Source organism: Protopterus annectens, chromosome 5.part1 (genome assembly GCF_019279795.1).
Source record: "Protopterus annectens isolate FY-2018-M chromosome 5.part1, PAN1.0, whole genome shotgun sequence".
Taxonomy (NCBI): domain Eukaryota; kingdom Metazoa; phylum Chordata; order Ceratodontiformes; family Protopteridae; genus Protopterus; species Protopterus annectens.
In genome coordinates this window covers 339,689,643-339,708,952 of record NC_056736.1, presented here as the reverse complement: position 1 = coordinate 339,708,952, position 19,310 = coordinate 339,689,643, and the positions used below count along the sequence as shown (strand labels likewise).

The 19,310-nt window shown below is 38.4% G+C and overlaps 1 protein-coding gene across 3 annotated transcripts in view; it reads right to left on the bottom strand.

Annotated features, from left to right (window-relative positions):
• Nucleotides 1–19,310, bottom strand: part of LOC122803415 (folate receptor gamma-like) — a 288,397-nt gene that overhangs the window by 16,358 nt on the left and 252,729 nt on the right. For all 3 annotated transcript variants that reach the window (XM_044073021.1, XM_044073022.1, XM_044073020.1), the window contains exons 3-4: nt 17,184–17,372; nt 2,263–2,398 (exon numbers count right to left, since the gene is read on the bottom strand). In XM_044073021.1, coding sequence (XP_043928956.1) covers nt 2,263–2,398; nt 17,184–17,372 — 325 coding nt within the window. The remainder of the gene's footprint in view (nt 1–2,262; nt 2,399–17,183; nt 17,373–19,310) is intronic.

Genomic DNA, 19,310 nt, shown 5'->3' with positions numbered 1-19,310 from the left:
AATGCAGCCAGAAAGCAGCAAACTGATGAAGCTGAGATGTGAGTATAAAGGAGGTGTCTTTCAAACAATGTATGAAATGCTTTAAAACATTAAAGGAGTGCACCTGAGTGTCACCATTATGTCTAGTGTAAAATGGTTATGATTTTGATCAGGGCAGTGTTAGCCTCATGGCTTAACTGGAAGCCATGACTGAAAAGAGACCCTGATGACTGAAAAAGATTGCAAGCTGGTTAAGAGACCACCCTGTCCAGGACTTTAGCTAGGAGAGATCTTATGTATTTATTTATATTTGTTTACTAGGGTAGTACACTGATCAATATTGACCAAAAACCTGTGTGTATGCATTACACTGAACAAGCACAATGCAAGTTACAGTCAAGCAGAGTGTAAAAATGTACAGTGTATACATTAGTTTCTAAAGTGGATCAATCTTCAGTGAGTCTTGAGAGAGGAGAAGAGACTCAGAAAGAAGATGGGTTAGGTTATATGTCCTCTGTTGAAGCAGGAGCATTTGGCTTGGATGAAGAAGTGTTTTTTGGGCTGCATTCTGAATTTGGAATAAGCGCTGGCTTCCTTAATGCTGATGGGGACAGCTTGCCAAAGAGTAGGTGCCTGAGAGTGCAAAGCATGTGGAGTGCTGTGGAGTTTGGTTCTAGGGGTAATGAGAGTTGATGTGGCTTGTGAGTAGTGTCTCAGGTTGTAAGACACGTTTTTTTTCATGTAGTCTAGCTGCAAGGGGAGTAAATGTGTGGAGATGGATCGGTTTGTAGAGTTGGTATCCTAAAAGTAAGTTAAATTTTTGTTTTATGGGTAGCCATTTCACTTTTTCTTGGGTGATACAGCAATGCTCACAAAATGATGAGTTTGCAATGAATTGGCAGGCACTGTTAGAGATAATCTTGACTGTGGCAATATTTTTCTTGGAGGCAGAAGCAAAAATTGGGAGCCTATATTCAAGTTAAGAAAGAAAAACTTTTATGGAAATTCATGTGTTGTTACTGAGTTCTAACACTGGGTGTGTCATGGAAAGTAGTGTGTTGAGACCTCCTTCCAACAAATAGATAATGTCATCTTATGAAGATACATATGTTATTACTGAGTTCTAATGTTGAGTGTGCCACATAAAGTAGTGTACTGAGACCTCCTTTCAAAAAGGCCCCTTAGGGATGGATCTGCTTATGATCCTTTTTTGCAGGACAAGGGTTGTAGTAGTTCTGGATGCTTTGTCAAGCCATATTTTTATTTAATTCAGAAGCTTAATTGCTTGTTCCAGTGATGTAAAGCTGAGAGGGAGGAATGTCTCTGCAGGTAGTGTGCATCCTGGGGAGGACCACCATTCAGCTGTTTATTGATTGCGTCAGCCTCAGCCTAACCAGGACAGAGGGAAGGACATCATGCATGATGGCATGTTGACACCGGAGAGCTCCTGAAAATAGTCTGACTTCCCTTTCCAGATTGCACTTTCGTACCTGCTCTTATGAACTGAAGCCTAAAGGGTAAGAAGGGAGTAAGTGTCTGCTTCACATAGTAGGAATAGGATCTGGCCTGAAATGTGCGAGAATGTGTGTGTGTGTGTGTGTGTGTGTGTGTGTGTGTGTGTGTGTGTGTGTGTGTGTATGTGTTTTGGAGATACATGTTATGAAGGGAATTATGTCAACCGTCAAAGTTTATAGGTGTGGTTGCTGAACCCATCAAGTTTGATGTTAGCTAGCTATTCTGTAAAGCAGTATAATCCAGTTGGTCCTGTTGCTGTTTTACAAATATCATTTCCCTTTTTTAACCATTTCAGTTTATCATACAAATTACTTTATATTGTTGTCTGCAGCAGTTTGTCTTCATATTACTATCATTCAAAACTTTGTGCAAATTGATCTTATTTCACCCCAATATTTCATATATATTACTATTTCTTGAACTGATTAAACAACCAGTTAAATTATAATGTCACTGCTCAGCTGTACAGTCTTTGTTGCTGTTTTTTTTTTAATATGGTAGCTTTTATTGCTGTTTATGTGTTACTTTTGGTCTGTCGTACCTAATAATGGTCCGTAGAACCAGTCCATGTGCACCATCGCAAAATAAATAAATACATTATAAATAAATGCATTGATATAGAACTAATATAGAACTAATTAATATAGAACATATATATATATATATATATATATATATATATATATATATATATATATATATATATATATATGTAAAGGATTCAAACCCTGGTTTAATAAAAAAAAGAATAGGGAATGACTATATGACCTGTTGTCCAGTCCCAGCCCTTGTGCCAGTTCTCTTTGCATGTTTGGTCATTCTTGCAGTCATCCCACCACTGGTCACAGTCCTCTTGACACAGAGGTACATCTGTGATGCGCTCTTTACGCCAGCTGGTGTCAGTCTGAAAGGCAAAATAACATCATTTTGTTTTATGATACAGTTTTATGTAAGATCCAGAGCTATACCCCACATAATGTCTCACAGCAAGTGTATTTTCAAGTAAGATATGACATTGTATGAAGGTACTGCTTTCAGTGTTATGGACACTGAATAGTTTGAACTAGGATAGGCTGAATGCATACTACCATCAAAATGTGTATATGTGTGTGTATATATATATATATATATATATATATATATATATATATATACAGTCTGCAATGTGCTGTCATACTTGTACATTAAGCCTTGTATGCATGCCTTCATGGTGGGAGGGTATTATTGATGCATGTGTTAGACATGCATTATCAAGAAATGTGAACTGGCAATTGCAGTGCTGGCATTTTAGGATCTGTTGCAAATATTATAAATACAGTTCACTGTTTGCTTAAATCAGTCAGCATAGTAAAGCAGGTAGAGAGACAGTCATGATCCGCATTCACCCTTTCACTTCTGGCAGGATCTTCAGAAATTGATTCATAGTTTCACAGGTAAGTACTGGACAATCAGTGTGCAGACTGGTGGTATAGTAGTAGATAATCAGTGTACTGACTATTACAGGCCTAGCTAGTAAACATATTCAAAAGTTTCCTCCAGCCTCAAGGAGGGTGATACAAGATAGACTGGGGGAAAATTCAAGGCCACCCATCCAATTATCAAGGTTCGCCATGAATGTGGAATGGGTGCTACTCTTCTTGATATGTAGTGAAAGTTTGTTGTAGCAGTGGAGGATATATTAGGATATTAATAACTTGCTAAAATGTGACCTTGCTCATCATTTTACTTATTCTGTCATGTAATTTCTAGGGTAAAACAGGACTACCACACCCTTCAGTAAAATATAGCATATTATACAGAAATGTAGTTTGTATATATTCCTGTTCTATGTCTCTGTAGTATCAGTATGATAGATGGGAAGCCTCTCAGTACAATGACTGGATTTCCATGTCCAACATCAGTGATCATGTTTGGGATCAAAATAAGACTGGTAGAATATTATGAGAGGGAATAATAAACCAGTACAAAAAGTCCTCCTCCTCTTTCCTGGGAGGACTAATTTTATAGGTATGCTAAGTTCAAAGTTGTTTTACTTACTTTACAGAAATTAGATTACTACCTGATGTTAAGTACTTATTTGTTTATTACTTTATTGCATTTTAATTTTTTATTCCCATACGTTTGTTGATTGTATTTTTCCAAAACGTATAGCATATTTGACAGAGATACCTCACTAGTACCAGTGTCAGTGGAAAAATACACAGCACACTCAGCTTTGGTGCAGAAGGCTGTGGGTTCTAGTCCCACAACAGGTGGAAGGATTGCTGACACCGCAGTGCTGCACTCCTTAGTGTGTCATCCTTCACATGAGATGTTAAACTGAGGTCCCATCTGCCCGAGTTGGTGGTAGCTCAGGTGGATGTAAAAGATCCCACGGCACCTATCAAAAAGAGTAGGGAGGTTCCCCAATTCTCTGGCCAAATTTACCTTAGTAATATAAATGCCACCTTGGGTCACCCAGAAAAGAGTCTAACCTGGTCAACAAAGGATAGATAAATAAATATACATTATACTGCCTAGGTGAGATTTGGCCTAAACACCAAGGAAGTAAATTCCTTTACATTTTTTTTTCTTTTACTGGAGTAAGTGACTAGAAATGATTTATTTATTTATTGAAGCCTGTAACTGTGTCTACTGAGAATTTCAGTGAAGTTGTAAATGATATGGCAATTGGACAAAATAAATGTGAAAGTGGAGTGATTTCAGTAATGTTTGAGTCCAAGTGGTTCATAGATGCATAGGATAATGACTCTAGGTTTTTTTTTTATTTTTAGGTCTAGCCATGCTTCTCAATGTATTTGACAAGCTTTGAATGCAATAAGATGTTTATAAGGGGGCTATAACTTGGGCATGGGAGGTCAGTTATTTACAAGCTGCCTCTGTCTAACAGGGATACAGGTGCCAGACATTTGATTTCAGCCTTGACTTCAGAGGAGTATATGCTAAAAAGGAGTGGTTTGAGCACTGAGCTCCAAGGGACTCTGCTAGAGACTGGACTTTCTTTGGAGGTAGGACCGAAGAAGTCAGGATAGTAGAACCTATCTATGAACCATCTGTCTATCCAATGGGTGATATGTGGGTTTATACCTAATTTTGTGAATTTGTCTACAATATCTGAGTGTGGGGGTACTATGTCAAATACTTTGGCCAGTTCAAGGCAGGCAGTATGTACAGCTTTGTCCCTGTTCATTGCTTTGGTGACCTTCTCAAAGAAGTCCACCAGGTTAAGTAGGCATGACCTGCTTTTGACAAAAAACAAACTGGTTGGATCCACTGTCTGAAGGTTTCCTTTGCTGTTATTTATCATATCCATTATAATTCTTTCCATAGCTTTACATATACGAGTAGTTAGGCTTATGGGCTTACAGTTTCCCAGGTATGTAGATGGCACACCCTTGTGCAGAGGGATAACAGTTGCCATCCTCATTTGCTTGGAACCAAGCCTGTTTGGATGCTGCAGTTAAATAGTGATTCTAGTAGTCCTGGTAGGTAAAGTTTCATGCTATTAATGAGGCATCCTAGGACATTATTGGGGCCATTCAATACCATGTGCTTGACTTTGAAAAATGCATTGAGGATCTGTTCTCTAGTGATAGTTGGCGAGCTATGGTGGAGGGCATTTCTTGAGAGGTGTCCTGGGGGAAAAGTGGTATAAAAACTGGAGCTGAATTTATAGGCCAGTAGATTTGTTGCATACTCCAATTCAGTATCGGTGACTCCATTTACAATTTTCTCAGGACATTGTTGTGTATTGCCTTTGAGGTTGCAGGCATAGCTTAAGAATGCCTTTTAATTGTCCTTTTCTGGGAGATGACTTCTACCTTAAATTTGGATTTGATAGACTTAATTAGTACCCTGAGTTCCTTATTTAGTTTAATGAGGGAGTTCTTACCCTGGTTGGCTTTGCAGATCTTGTTTTTGGTCATAGGTTCATAAGTGTATACTAGGCTAATGACCACTAGGGCCCTTATAAGCCTAGCTGTGCAAACCAAATGTGACCCACAAATTTTATTTATATAAGGGGTGATTTACTGACTGGCTCTGTCCATCAGAGACATAGATAAGTGCCAGACCATGGGAAATTTCCACTTACCCATCCATTGGTCCAAGTTGCAGTTAAATAGAGATAGCAAGGAACTCTGCTTCACAGAGATGGGGAGCCTGTTCCAGAGAATGGGAATTCTCTGAGAAACATAACCACCTCTTCAACATGTCCTGCTTATGTCACAAGCAAAATTTGGGTCTTTTAATTTAATAGTTCTCATGCTGTTTGTTTTGAGGATGTGCAAAAAGTTCATCAAAACAGGGTCCAGGGATGCCTTGTATACCAAGAAAATATCACCTCTCAGAAGTCTGTATGATACAGATTATGGCCTCAAGCTAAATGCCAAAAAGTGCATAGTCATCCCCTTTGGAAGAAATAAAGTACCCGTGAACAACCACATACGTGGTAGTCCCCTAAATACAGAAAATGTAATAAGGGATCTGGGGACCCAAGTAGATAATCTCTCCTTTGATAATCATATTGCCAAGGTGGTTAGAAAATCAGTCTATGTGGCCCACCTAATCACAAAAGTGTTCGCATCTAGAACAAAAGAGGTTATTGTGCCCCTCTACTCATCACTCATCACACCCATCATAGAGTTCAACTCCCCATTTGGGATATACCTTACAAGACACCTGCAACAGCTGGAAAGACCACAGAAGTACCTCACCAAGAGGATTACTGGCCTCAAACAGATGACCTGTGCAGCCCAACTGAAGAAACTCCAGCTGTACTTGGTTGCATACCACTTACAAGAGGTGATCTCTGCCTGACATACAAGGCCATGCCCAACCTAGAACTGATAGACATGCTCCACCTAAAAAAAAAAAAACAAATCCCCAAGAGCCACACGCTCTAAGGATCTAAACCTTACCACAATGATACATAGGACGTGCTGGAGGGATAGATTCCTGTCCCAGAGACTCACCATGCTTTGGAACAGGATTCCAGTCTACATTAGGCAGAGCTCCTCATTAACACTCTTCAAAAGAAACCTTGATGAGTGGATGGGAAACAGACAATTTACCTCGGGGATCATTGCAGTGGCTCTGCTGGACAAAGGCACAGGGAACTAATGGCTCTGCTGGACAGAGGCACAGGGAACTAATCTAAGGGAGCGGCGAAAGCCAACACATTCTGGCTAGGCTTATAGATGCCCTTGGGCAGATAGCCTAGTACTTACCTATGAACCTATAAAGAGACAGGGCTTTGAGGTGATCAGCATAGGGTGTTGTGTATACATCCTGCACCCTTTTTGTAAGGAACCTTTGTTATATTTTTCTTTTACTATACAATCTACTGATGTTGGGACTCCACCAGAGGGGCTTGTTTTTTGAATTTGTCCTGTGCTTATTTTGGGTGGGTACAGCTGCCTCTTTGCTGTTGTTTACATGATTGTAAAGAGATTGTGTGAACAGTTCTGAACAGGCAGCAGTGTTCTCTGGGTTTGGAGAGGCTTGGAATTTTGAAAGGATATCAGTTAATAGTAGGCAGAATGTTCCAGGGTTAGTTGGGGTCACAGGTTTTATTTTTATTTCGAAGGAGACAGCTTTAGTGTCTGACACCAGTGAGAGCATTACACTTGAGGGGTGCAGTGTTTCCTTATGTTGGTGAGGACCAGATCAAGGATGTTGCTGTCTCTACTTGGGATATGGACTAACTGGTCTAGGGCATCTAGGTGTTGACAAAGTCCAGGAATTTCTGGTTTTGCATGTGTGGTGTCATATATGAGTTCCACTTTATAGTGGGGTAGTTGACGTTGCCCTTGAGTAAATTGTGAGGTTGAACAGAGAGTGACTCCAGTTCATTTAATTTAGTAGCATGGGTTTCCTGTGTCACAGAGGGACCCTATAGCTTGTAAGGATATGATCTGTGAGTTTGCTAATGGTGAGTTGGATGTGGATAAACTCAAGTGTATTAAACTGTTTAATCAGCCTTGAGTTGTGTTTGTGTAAATTGTGTCCTTTGTCACTCTTTGCGCAATATCTGGTTTAAATGTGTGATAGGCATTATAGCCTTGCATTACTGGGGTGCTCCCTGCAGCTTTAAACCATGTCTCAGTAACTAGACAAATGTCTACATTCTCTGGGTGAGGAGAGCTTGCAGAGTGTGGAGCATTTTGTTTATACTCCTGGCATTGAGTAATAGCACCTTTAGATTTTCCTGGGTTAGTTGAGCTATATGGAAATGTTTATCAGGTTGGAATTGCCTAAAAATGGCACTATGGGGATGGACAAGGTTTTAGGTGATATTTGTAATCCAGGAGGACAGGTACAGACCATCCCTGTTGAAGCAGCATGGTCTGCCAACCATATCCTCCCAGGTTGACAAATATTGTACCATCTTCGAATGACACCTGAAATTAATCCAGTTATTAAAGTCAGTTACCTTTTGTTCATATTGTGGTATCATCCTTAATGAAGTTAGAATGCTGCTGAATGTTAAGATCATACCTGCCTGGGACACAGTCAGAGAGCACCATCATGTCGCACTTTATATAGTTCAGGAAGGTATGTTTCAGGTAATTTATGCTCACAATAAACTATTACTAAGTGATACTGTTACCTGAGGTTCAGTGACCTGGGTGCATGCATGATCTGGCAGATTCTGGCTCCTGATAGGCAGCTAACCATGATCCTGTTCTTCTTCATTCTGGTTAGTGGGACATCAATATGTCTCAAAATGGAGTCTTCTGTGACCAAAATATTAGGCTCTGTAGTGTTCTTGCCATATGGGCTTAGATGTTGAGACACCTGGAGTTATGGCTGTATGTGTTGTGGTGGGCAGAGCATTTGCAATGTTTCTGACATCACTGAGGATACTTATTGTAATTACTGCATCTGAGAAACCTTTCAGGATTGGGCAGGTTATTTTTAAGAGCCTCAGCATATGTAGGTCTATATGTTTGTCCTGTGGCATGTGTAGTAGATATTGTTTGGTGTTCTGTGTTTCTGACAACCTGTTTGGTAGTGTCTATATGCGAGATCCTTGCCTCCAGTTATATTGAGATTGTTTGAGAATTAACTGGTTGTCAGAGAACATGAAAGAATTTCTACATTGTCTCAGGATGCCCATTTCTACCAAGCTGACTACAAAGACAGTAGGAAAGTACAACTCTATGGTTCCAATTATTTATACAGTGGGCTACCCTAGCAGGGTTAAAATAGGTTAGTTAAAGTGCTATTTAAGTGAAACTGTTGATTTTATGCTCCACTGTATGTAACCATGGTAAGATGTAACTAGAGGAATTTACAGCAGGTTTGTTTGGGTGCTGTTTGTGTAAGAATTACTGTCTTTTCACAAAGCAATGTTTCCCTTCAGGCAAACTAGGTGCCTGTCTAGCAACTATGTACTCAGGAACTTGTAGGGATAGTTTTATAGGGAAGATGAGATTCTAAATGCATACGTCTATACAGGGCACTGCTAATCACTGTTGTATATTACACAAATGTGATGACTTTATACAGGCACTGAAAATCAATTAACAAGCAAACTAGTCCACTGGCCAATCACACTAACATGCTCTACGGTTTCATCAATGATTCCTAAGTACAGAATGAACCAGGTTACCCTCTACTGCCACTAGAGTGCAGACCTATTCTAATAACTTTAAAAACACTAGCAAGGAGCCTAAAGTGTAGGAACACAGTATTTTCAACAGTAAATAAGACCAGCAAATACTAGAAATAATCCGTAAGTGTGCAATAACTGGCAGTTGTACGGTGAAAATAAGACTGCACTTTAAGGTGTGCCTGACCTAAAGGCTGAAGAGACCAGCACAGCTTCAGAAGGTTGCACACTAGGTTTTGCTGTCTAACTAAAGTTGTCTGGTCTAAAGTGTAAAGGAGACAGACAGCTAGAGGAAAAATGTCCTATGCTGAGGCACTAGGACAAGCAAGAATAGAAGCAACCTTTGCACCAAGAATGAATGTTATGTACATAAGTTACAAAGGATTAGCTGTGCCACCAGACAAAAATGAAATTTGGGCAAGGGTGTTGACACCTCTAGGACTAAGTGGACTGAGAGTGAATTTTCATTTATTTTGGACAAGAAAAATGTGTAACTTAGAAACTGAACCAGGAGTAACAAAGTTATTGTCTGTATCAAAAAAAAAAAAAAATCAACAGCAGTGAAATGGGTTTTGCTTGTATAAGATAACAGTAAGCAGGAAACAGTGGGAGATATTTTGGTACTGAATAGAAGTTGGTCATCCTCAGCAGTCACTTCATTTTGAAAGCTAATTTTTTTTTTGGATAGCTAAAACTCAAAAGTTTCAATAACATTTATGCTGAGTCTTTAATTTAGTAGTCATGAAATGTGGAAGTTTGAAACTTGATGAAATGTTGACAAAGTAAGTTTGGAACACGTTTCAGTAAATGTGTTTGACAGCATAGAAACTGGCTTTAATGAGAAATATGTTTCTGAAAAATGCCTTAGAAAATGGTGTAGGGATGTGGGCATCATTTACAAGAATTGTGATTTTTGGCAAATAAGTTGTTGTAAACAGAAGATTTATGTGGTGAAGAAGCCTTTGAAACACTACATGAGTAATTTATCACCATTATGGATTTACAGGTGAGTGAGGAAAAATAAGACATAAAGTAACTAATGTATAGAGCCAAGTCAAATTTGTAGAACAACAGTTAGTATAATAAAATAGGAAGAAAAAAGTACAGATGACTGGAGTGCAGAAAGGACAGAAAGGCTTTAGCTGCTTGGACTTTATTAAAACAAAAGCAGTAGAGTGTACTAGATTCATAAAAAAATCTTTGGTTATTGTTTTGGCTACCAGTGACTGTGGCAGTAACAATTATGGGAAAACCCTAGGTAGCTTTGGTGCAGTTTAGAAGCTCAGTATGAAGAGGAGCAGATATTGTGGCAGATTTCCCTTGTAACTTGATAAAATATAGGGAAAATCTGTGTGTATGTGTGTGTGTGTGTGCGTGTGTGTGTGCGTGTGTGTGTGTGTGTGTGTGTGTGTGTGTGTGTGTGCACGCGCACGCGCGTGTGCATGCACGTGTATGTGTGTATACATTCATTGAGAGATCAGTGTCCTTTCCAACAACAGTTTCAGTACCTTACACCCACTGAATACTACTGCCTTCAGCTCCCTTACCATCATGACCTGAATGATGTATGTATCAGTGAAAGAATGAGTATACCAGAATAAGGTAAGGGTGTAATGAACTATAAAAAATGGTGTACGAGGGATTAAAGCATTAGGTAGAAATCTTGTAGGAGGTTGCTAATGCTGAATTAAGAGAGATCCCTGACAATGAATATTCATGGATACAGATATTGATCACTGCAGCTGTAGCCTAATCTTTATAGGTTATATCCTGCAAAGGAAATAACAGCCCCTTCAGGACACATCCCACATTCTCAAACAGTTAGTCAGCTTGAGTTGAGATGACTAAAAGACAAGTTTGGGCACCAAGCCCTTCAGAGGTTTTCTGCTGCTGAAGAGAGATTTCCTTAATAGGCTTTTGATAAAAGTTCAAAGGATTTTAGAAATTCACTGTTCTGTGTTTTTGGTCCTTTTTTCAGCTTGTCAGCACTAGGCATTTCAAGTGTCAGCATTTCAATTGCAAGCTCTTATGGTGGGTCCACCTTATCTCATTTTTCAGAGAGACTGGGTTTCCTTGAGAACTAATCCTTCTTTTATGCCTAAAATGGGTATCTGAGTTTACTGTAAGCCAAACTATCTATCTTTGTGTGTTCCTTCCTGAACCCAAAAACGAGGAAGAAAGGATACTTCATACTTTGGATATCCACAGATAACTCCGGTACTATCTCAGCAGAACAAAATCTTTCAGAACATCTGATCAGTTATGTCTTGTGAAGGTAAGAAGAGGGGACAATCTGTATCAAAGCAGACTATTTCCAAATGGTTGTCTCAGGACAGAACACAACTATTCCAGGCAGGGTCAAGCCACAGTCTACCAGGCCTTTGGCTTCACCTGACGCTTTTGGGAAAGGGTTGGACTAAGTATTTTGGAAACAGCAACTTGATCCTATGTACATACTTTTACAAAACATTAAAAACTACAGTCCTTTTCCAGGTCTAGATCAAGCTTTGCTGGGACCATTCTCCAGGGGCTCCCAGTCCTTTCTCCATCCACCAGCCAATTGTTCTAAGCTATGGTAATCGATCCATATGGCTTAGCCTCCTCAGCAGTGCACAATATGAAGAACATAGTGCAGCTGTGTAAGTAAACTTACCATAACTGTAAATGTTTGAATGATCACTGCTGTAGTAGCCATTACCATTCTCTATCCTCCTTGTTTTTTAGGGTGTTTTTTATGAAAGGGTGTGGACATTTGTTTTTTGTTGTTGTTCCTAACAATGGCCTCTCAGGGCTCTGCTTCCCTATTTCTACTGGCATGAAAGATCTGGAAGGCTTGGCACCCAAACCTGTCTTTTTAGTCAGCTCACCTTGATTTGACATAACCGCTTGGGCCTGTGGAATGTGCCCTGAAGCTTTGGAAACTGGCTGTTATAGCCATATAGCTTAGGCTACTGCAGCAGTGATCATTCATGCATCTGTTATGGTAAGTTTACTTACGTGTACTTTCTCCTGGCTCAGCAATCAGGAAAATTGTCACAGTATATTGGATAGTTTTCCTAATGCATCCACAGTTATGGTAAGTTTACTTACACAAGTGTACTTGCTCCTGGCTCAGGAATCAGGAAAATTTTCACAGTATGTTGGATAGTTTTCCTAAGTACCAAATATTTGGAGGGGATTTGCTATGCATCTAATCTTTGTGGTTGACCGCCTATGAAAGAAAATTATTTTTTTAATATCTAGGATGAACACAATGCCTAATTAATTAGTCTGGATCCAATTAAGAATGAAGCCTCTGAAAATATTATTTCATGATAATTGCTTGTTTTTAATCACGTAAAATGCATTTCAGCTTTGAGTTTAAGCGAGAGAGATGTATGTATCCTTGACACTGGTAAAGATTGCTTCCCCCCAAGTTTGGCGACTGATGGTTTCATCTGTAGCAGAATAGTCTAGTGAAGTAACATAATAGCTAAATGAGCATTAGATATTTGACTGAATTGTACACAAATTCTAAAACTGATTTGCTAAACATGAAAGTAAAGTAATAAAAAATAAAATTAATTAAGGTATAAAAGAATTTGTATTTCTGTGCCCCTACACTCTGATAGTCCCACAGATTAACTATATTAATACAGAGGTATCATTACCTTATAGATAGAGGGAATGCTTTGTTTCCAGTAAATGAAGTATTCATTCTATATCTGATGCAGTACATCATCAGAGTTAGTATATTTAGTTTAGTGGGCATGGGGTGAAGTTCCCACCTTAAATGGTGTGGCTCATCTGCAGAAACCTGAGTTTGCTGTGTATGCTTTGACAGGAAAATGATGATTGAGTCATTAGGGGAAGCAGGTAGGAACTGAAGGTCAGCAGAAGAGAAAGAAGACCAAAAGGGAAAAAATGGAAAATGGATCAACAAATATGTGAGAAAACATTTCAAAATTCTCTGAACAGCCATGGCCAGGAATCTTCCAGTGTTGCAGAACTGTCTAGAATTGAAAATTTTTTTGGTCAAAATTGACTAAATATGTTTTTTTTTCTTAAAAGTCCATACCATGACTAGTTCATAGCCAAACTACCACCATTACTATGTAGATCATCTCCTGTGGACAGCAAGCAGATTATTTCTTTAATGAGGCCAGTGAGCAAGAAATCAGTTTCTATACCAAAAAGCTAGGGCAATATACAAGTCACTAATACAAGGTAGATATTCAGTCACTAGTGCTAGTTTGTCAGGCACCAGAATGAGTATCAAGAAGGAGATGTGAAAAAGGAGGATGAAAAATCTGGAGTTGCACTGACTTGAATGTAGGAGAGTAATAAAACAATCATGGGACACACAAGGAATTTTACTTACGAAGGATGGACAGGGTGAAGGAGAGGGGATAGTCCACATTAAATGCACTAATCTGAAGCTAGATGTGATAAAGCACATTTTTCATGGAAAAAGTGGTGGATAAGTAGAATGAGTATGCTGAGATAATAGTACAGTATAAAACACTGAGTGTTTAAGGGTGGTGTTGGTGGGTTCGGATAAGTGGAATGGTCCTACTTCTTAATCTCTTAGAACAAGAATTCTGGACAAAGCTGAAAATAATAGGAGAGACAAAGGCCCAAAATTGGGGACAGATTTTAACTACTGAGCTTATACACTTTGAAAGTTGCTAGAATAACAGGTTTTACATTCGGATGCATTTTCTGAAGGATATGAAGACTGGGATTCAAGGGTCTGTCATTATTTAGTGACTTCAATCCTTGGTGATTTGCCAGAAAACCAAAACTTTTATGAGGAGCTGACCAGAAATATGAGGTAAAAAATTGGGACATTCTGCAAAATTCTGGAAATTCTGATAGTTGTTGTAGTAGTACAGAGGTGTGGGGAGAGGGGGATGGATTTGTGAGAAAGTGGTGACAAATAGACAGACAAGATGGAAATTTTATCCCATTCTTTTGGTACTGTGTAACTGTGTATACATTTGTGTGTGTGTGTGTGTGTGTGTGTGTGTGTGTGTGTGTGTGTGTGTGTGTGTGTGTGTGTGTGCACATGTGTGTGTGTGTGTTTGTGCTAGGATGCACATCAGCCTTTTGTGTGAGACGACTTGTCAAATGTGAAGAGGTACTTCCCTGCATACCTCTCAACCATTTCTGATTTTGTTTTACCTCATATTTTCAACCTGTCCTTCATAAAATTTGTGATTTCTGGTAAATCACTGAGGATTTGTCAGTTAGATTTCCATATTTTTTATTGTTCAGAAAATGCACGTTGATTTAAAACCTGTAGTGAATTAGAGTAATATATCAAAATGTCCTTGATTTTAGGTCTTTGTCCTGCCATTATTTTTGGCATTTTCCCTGATTCTTGAGCAAAGAAGTTGAGAGCAATGCTTTCCTGCCCCATGTCTCCTAATCAAGATCAACTCTATGTGTAGCTCACCAGAAGAATAAATATGGACAATCATATTTACTCCTGTTAACAGTGTCTCTAAAACATGTTTAATTTCCTCTTATTAGGGGAAGTGTTATCCTGTACTCCCAATTAATTCTCATTCTGAAAGCATATTAGTCTTGTACAGAGAATAGTAACTGACAGCCTGTTTCCTTTTTAGCAATCAAATTCAGTCCTTTTTTGGTAGCAGGATTATCATTTGGGAAAGTATATTTTATTTATTTATTTATTTATTTATTTAACATTTGTTTACCGGGAAAGTCCAATGGACACATGTCCATTTTCAGGGGAAGCCCAGGGAGAAAAGCTACAGATAAAAATATATAATCAAATCAAAAGGATGAATCAACAACATTTCCACAATTGATATCTAGCAATACATAATTAATTGCCTAATATAACATATAACAGAACAAAGTGAGGTAATACTAATACATTGTTTTGTGTGGCAGTTAATACATAGTAATGGCCTAAGATGACATATAACATAACAGATGAGAGAGCTTTTGCTCATAGCCAGTAAATATAAAAATGGTATATATTTCTTATAAGTTTCCCACAGTACATACTAAAAAAATATGCATTCATTACAGCAAAAGCACTCAGATGAGAATTTCTTCCCCAGTGGGGTAGATGGATTACATTGCTGTTGAGTCTATATGAAGAGTAGGTTGTTCAGTAAGCATTTACCCTGGGGAGTCACATGAGCATAACCAGGTATTCATATAATGGGCTTTTTGAATTGAGTGGAGGAGCTAATGGAGGTTAAGTTACAAGGTAAAGCATTCCAAGCTTTGGAAATGGAATAGCTGAAGAGAGATTTCCCAGCTTCATTGTTGTGTTTGATGACGTCTAGGTGGTTTTGGGTACAAGATCTTAATGTTCTTGTTGTGGAATAAGGAGTAATTAGATTCTGGAGTGTTGGGGTTTTAGTTGGGTAGTAATATAGCTTGTGTGCCACTGATAGCTGATGGAGTTTCAGTTGCTGTGGTAGCTCAAGCCAGTCAAGTTGTTTGAGAGTCATGCAGTGATGGGTCCTATGTGTGGTCACGGTAGCAAATCTAGCAACCTTGTTATAACAAGATTCTAATTTGTTTAGGTCAGTTTTGCGGAGGTTGGTTAGTATTGGGGATGTATAGAGGAGGGTAGATAACAGATATGTCCTGGCTATCGTGGCTTCGGTTTGTTTAGTAAGAATTGCTAGTTGCGGTAGAGGAGGCCAAGTTTTTTATGCACTTTTTTGATGGTTTGAGCTATGTGAATGTCGTATCTGAGGTTGCTATCTATTTCCACACCTAATAGTTTGGTGTGGGAGGTAGGGGTAATCAAGGTTTTGTTGATGGATATTATGGAGAAGTTGTCATATGGAGGAGGGGATCTACAAGGAATGAAAAGAAGAAGTTTTATTTTATTAGGATTTAAGATTAGTAAACCAGGTTTCTGCTAGTGAGAAGGATTTTTGTGTGATGGATTGAAGGTCATCTAGTGTGTGGGCTGTGCATGTGAGGGTGGTATCATCTGCATATTCTACTACTGAGGCATTGGGTGTGGAGGATGATAGCTGATTGGTAAATAGTGAGAAGAGTAGTGGGCCAAGTATGGAGCTTTGAGGGACTCCTAGGGATAGAGGCAAGAGAGAGGATAGTTCATTCTGCCATTTCACTGCTTGTTGATGACCTGATATGTAGCTTTTAAACTATGAGATGGAGGGGTGCTGATGTTTAGGTTGGATAGTGTATCAAGGAGTCTATTATGATTGACCATGTCGAAAGCTTTAGACAGATCTAAACAAATGGCAGAAACTAGTTGTCCCTTCTTTCTGTGGAGGTTAATTTTATTGGAAAAGGACAATAGAGCAGTTGTAGTGCTATGGAAAGGTCTAAAGCCATGCTGATTTTTAGATAGCAAGCTGTTTTATACAAGGTGGTCCGTAAGTTGAGTGTGAACAACTCTTTCTAGTATTTTTGATAAAGGTGATAAAATAACAATTGGTCAGTAGTTATTTAGTTCTAAGGAGTTACCACCCTTCTGCAGTGGTATTATGTGGGAGATCTTCCATATAGTGGATACTTTGGTCTTGGCTGTTGTTTGTTAATTAGAATAGCAACAGGATAGGCTATGGCCTCTGCGGCTAGCTGCAGGAATTCTGCTGGTAGATTTATCAGCAGTCAGGGTTGTTGGTTTAAGCTTGTGGAGGAGTTTTAGAATGGATTTGGTTGACACTGGGTGCAGAGTAAATTGAGGGATATTATTTTGAATAGTAATGCTATTTTGCATGGATGGTAAGTCAGGACAGAAACTGTTACCTTGGGTTGCAGCTAGGGCTTTAACTGTTTCAGTGAAATATTTGTTGAACTGTGTGGGGATATCATCATGGTTGTTAACTGTTTTGTAGGAGTAGGGGTAGCAGATGTACCAGATTGTAGTATAGAATGTATAGAGGCCCCAAATTTTTGATTCTACAGTACCAACTGAATATCTGCTTACTAAAATTCCTTACCAGTACTGACATGTGCAACTTCGTAAATCCAGCTGTTGGGAAGAGAAGTTGGGACATTTAAAAACATGAAAAAAAGCAAATAAGAATAGTTTAGAATTGGAAAACTCCAGAATAAAGCATCTTACCTCATTGATCCATGGCCCTAGATTGGGAGAACACTCATAGAAGCATGTGTCTTGTATGAAGTGCTTCAGGCATTTTTCAGACATTGCCCCACAGTGATTCCAGTTAAAATTATACAGGTATGATTCATTTTTGTGGGCTTCTGAGCTGGTGTTCGTAGTGCAACATGCATTATCCTTCCAGGGGGTACACTAATAAAGAAAAAAAAGGCAAGCAGTAACAAATTAATGAAAATACATCCTATTGATCTCTTAATCTTCTTTTACCTTTTTATTCAGTGTTTTAAATACCCGTTGTTTAATGTTTTACTTCAGAATCAAGTTAGAATATATAACTACCATCACTGGCTTACATGCTTATACAATTTGCAAATTCTCAGGTGCGCATCATACCCCTTTCTTTACATTACTCAGAAAGTGGTCTTTTTCTGTAGTTTTATCTACCCTGGAGACAATGATTTTTTGATTATTCCACTGCTTTCTTTACATTTGTATGGGTCGGCATTCTGATATCTCGTGAAAAATCCAAGTTTACAGTCATTTACTGTGATCATTATGTCAAGAAATGGTCAATATATAACAATACAAAATATCTATTTTGTTTTTAGTCGTCATGGCTTTATACATTAACCTTAATAAGACAATAGCATAATTTCTGCTATATATCCATCCATTCAGTGCTGTTGAGCTGCATCACTGCCTAGATTTTACATTTTATATAGAATAATTTACACATTCATACCTATTACATAAAGATGCATACGCATGTAGGTTTGCTGTTTTTGTCAGTTATTACTTTGTGTTATTAGATTTTTCACACCTAAGTAGGTATATCTTCACAAGTCTGAATGTGTGTGAGTGTGTGTGAGTGTGTGTGTGTGTGTGTGTGTGTGTGTGTGTGTGTGTGTGTGTGTGTGAAACAGTTGGGCATAATGATGTCAAACTTAAGTATATCACTACTTATCTTGCTCACTCTTTGAAATCTCTATCATTCTACTCCATGCTCAAGAATGGTGATGTTTTCTTTGCAGAACATTAGTATAACCTCTCTTACATTTACCAACTATCATCAAAACAGTATTGTTTTCCCTAAATGTGTATTTGTAATAAAGTACTGTCCTGTGTATTTTACATCAAATTGGAGTTTCATTTTTGCTATAAGTGGTTCACTTGGTCTTAAAGGGTGGGTGCTTTGGAAATGTTTTCTACAGTCAACATTTGCATGTTTCTCAAATGGAGTTTAAAATTTTGTCAGATTTATGTCTGCTGGGCTGTATCAATTAATGCACATAGTTTGATGGTGCTTGCTGTGGTTGTGGCACAGAGATGGGGTACTGATCATTTTTTCTTGGTCATTCCCCACTGAATTAGACATGGTAAGATTTGTTGGCAAGGTGCCACACTTTCCCAGGAACAGTGAAAGAAATGACATAGTATGTGACACTGTGTTACTTGGTTTAATGTTCTATTTATTTAAGGATCTTTGGACCTTTTCTTTATTAGGTTACATTGGAAATCCGAAATGGGATTGTGCAATTACTACTACACTTGGCCATAACAAAGCTATGCTTTGTAATTACTTATTCATTTTCATACTGAAAGCAGCTTCCCAGAATTATTCAACTGTTAATGCAGTTGAGTGCCAAAGGCTCCTCTTTGATGAGTAACAGTGTGCAGGGATTTACATTTAAGCTGCATTTAAAGTAACATTTCTTGTTTGTAAATAAGTTTTACACATCAGTTAGTTAGGCTATGAACTCATTTAAGGATGTAAAGAAAAAGTATTCTGAAATATAAAAACTTGTACAACACTGGATCAAAAATGGGTGATGCTCTTTTTTAAGATTCCTGAAAATATAGTTTACTCTAGAGCTGTCTGCTGCTGTTCTATTATTGGTGCACTTCACGTAACATGTGCTGCAAAGTATATATTTATCACTGCGTTAATGATGTTATAGAAATGTTTTAGCCTACAACACAGTATTCAGTTCGGCATTATTGTATCAGTCAATTTTTTGTTATAAAGGTACAGTATATTATATAACTTTAATTAACACATCATCTGACTTTGCTGTGAGGTTAGCTGAAATCAGGGCTAATCACCTTTCCTCAATTTCCACCTTGGCTATG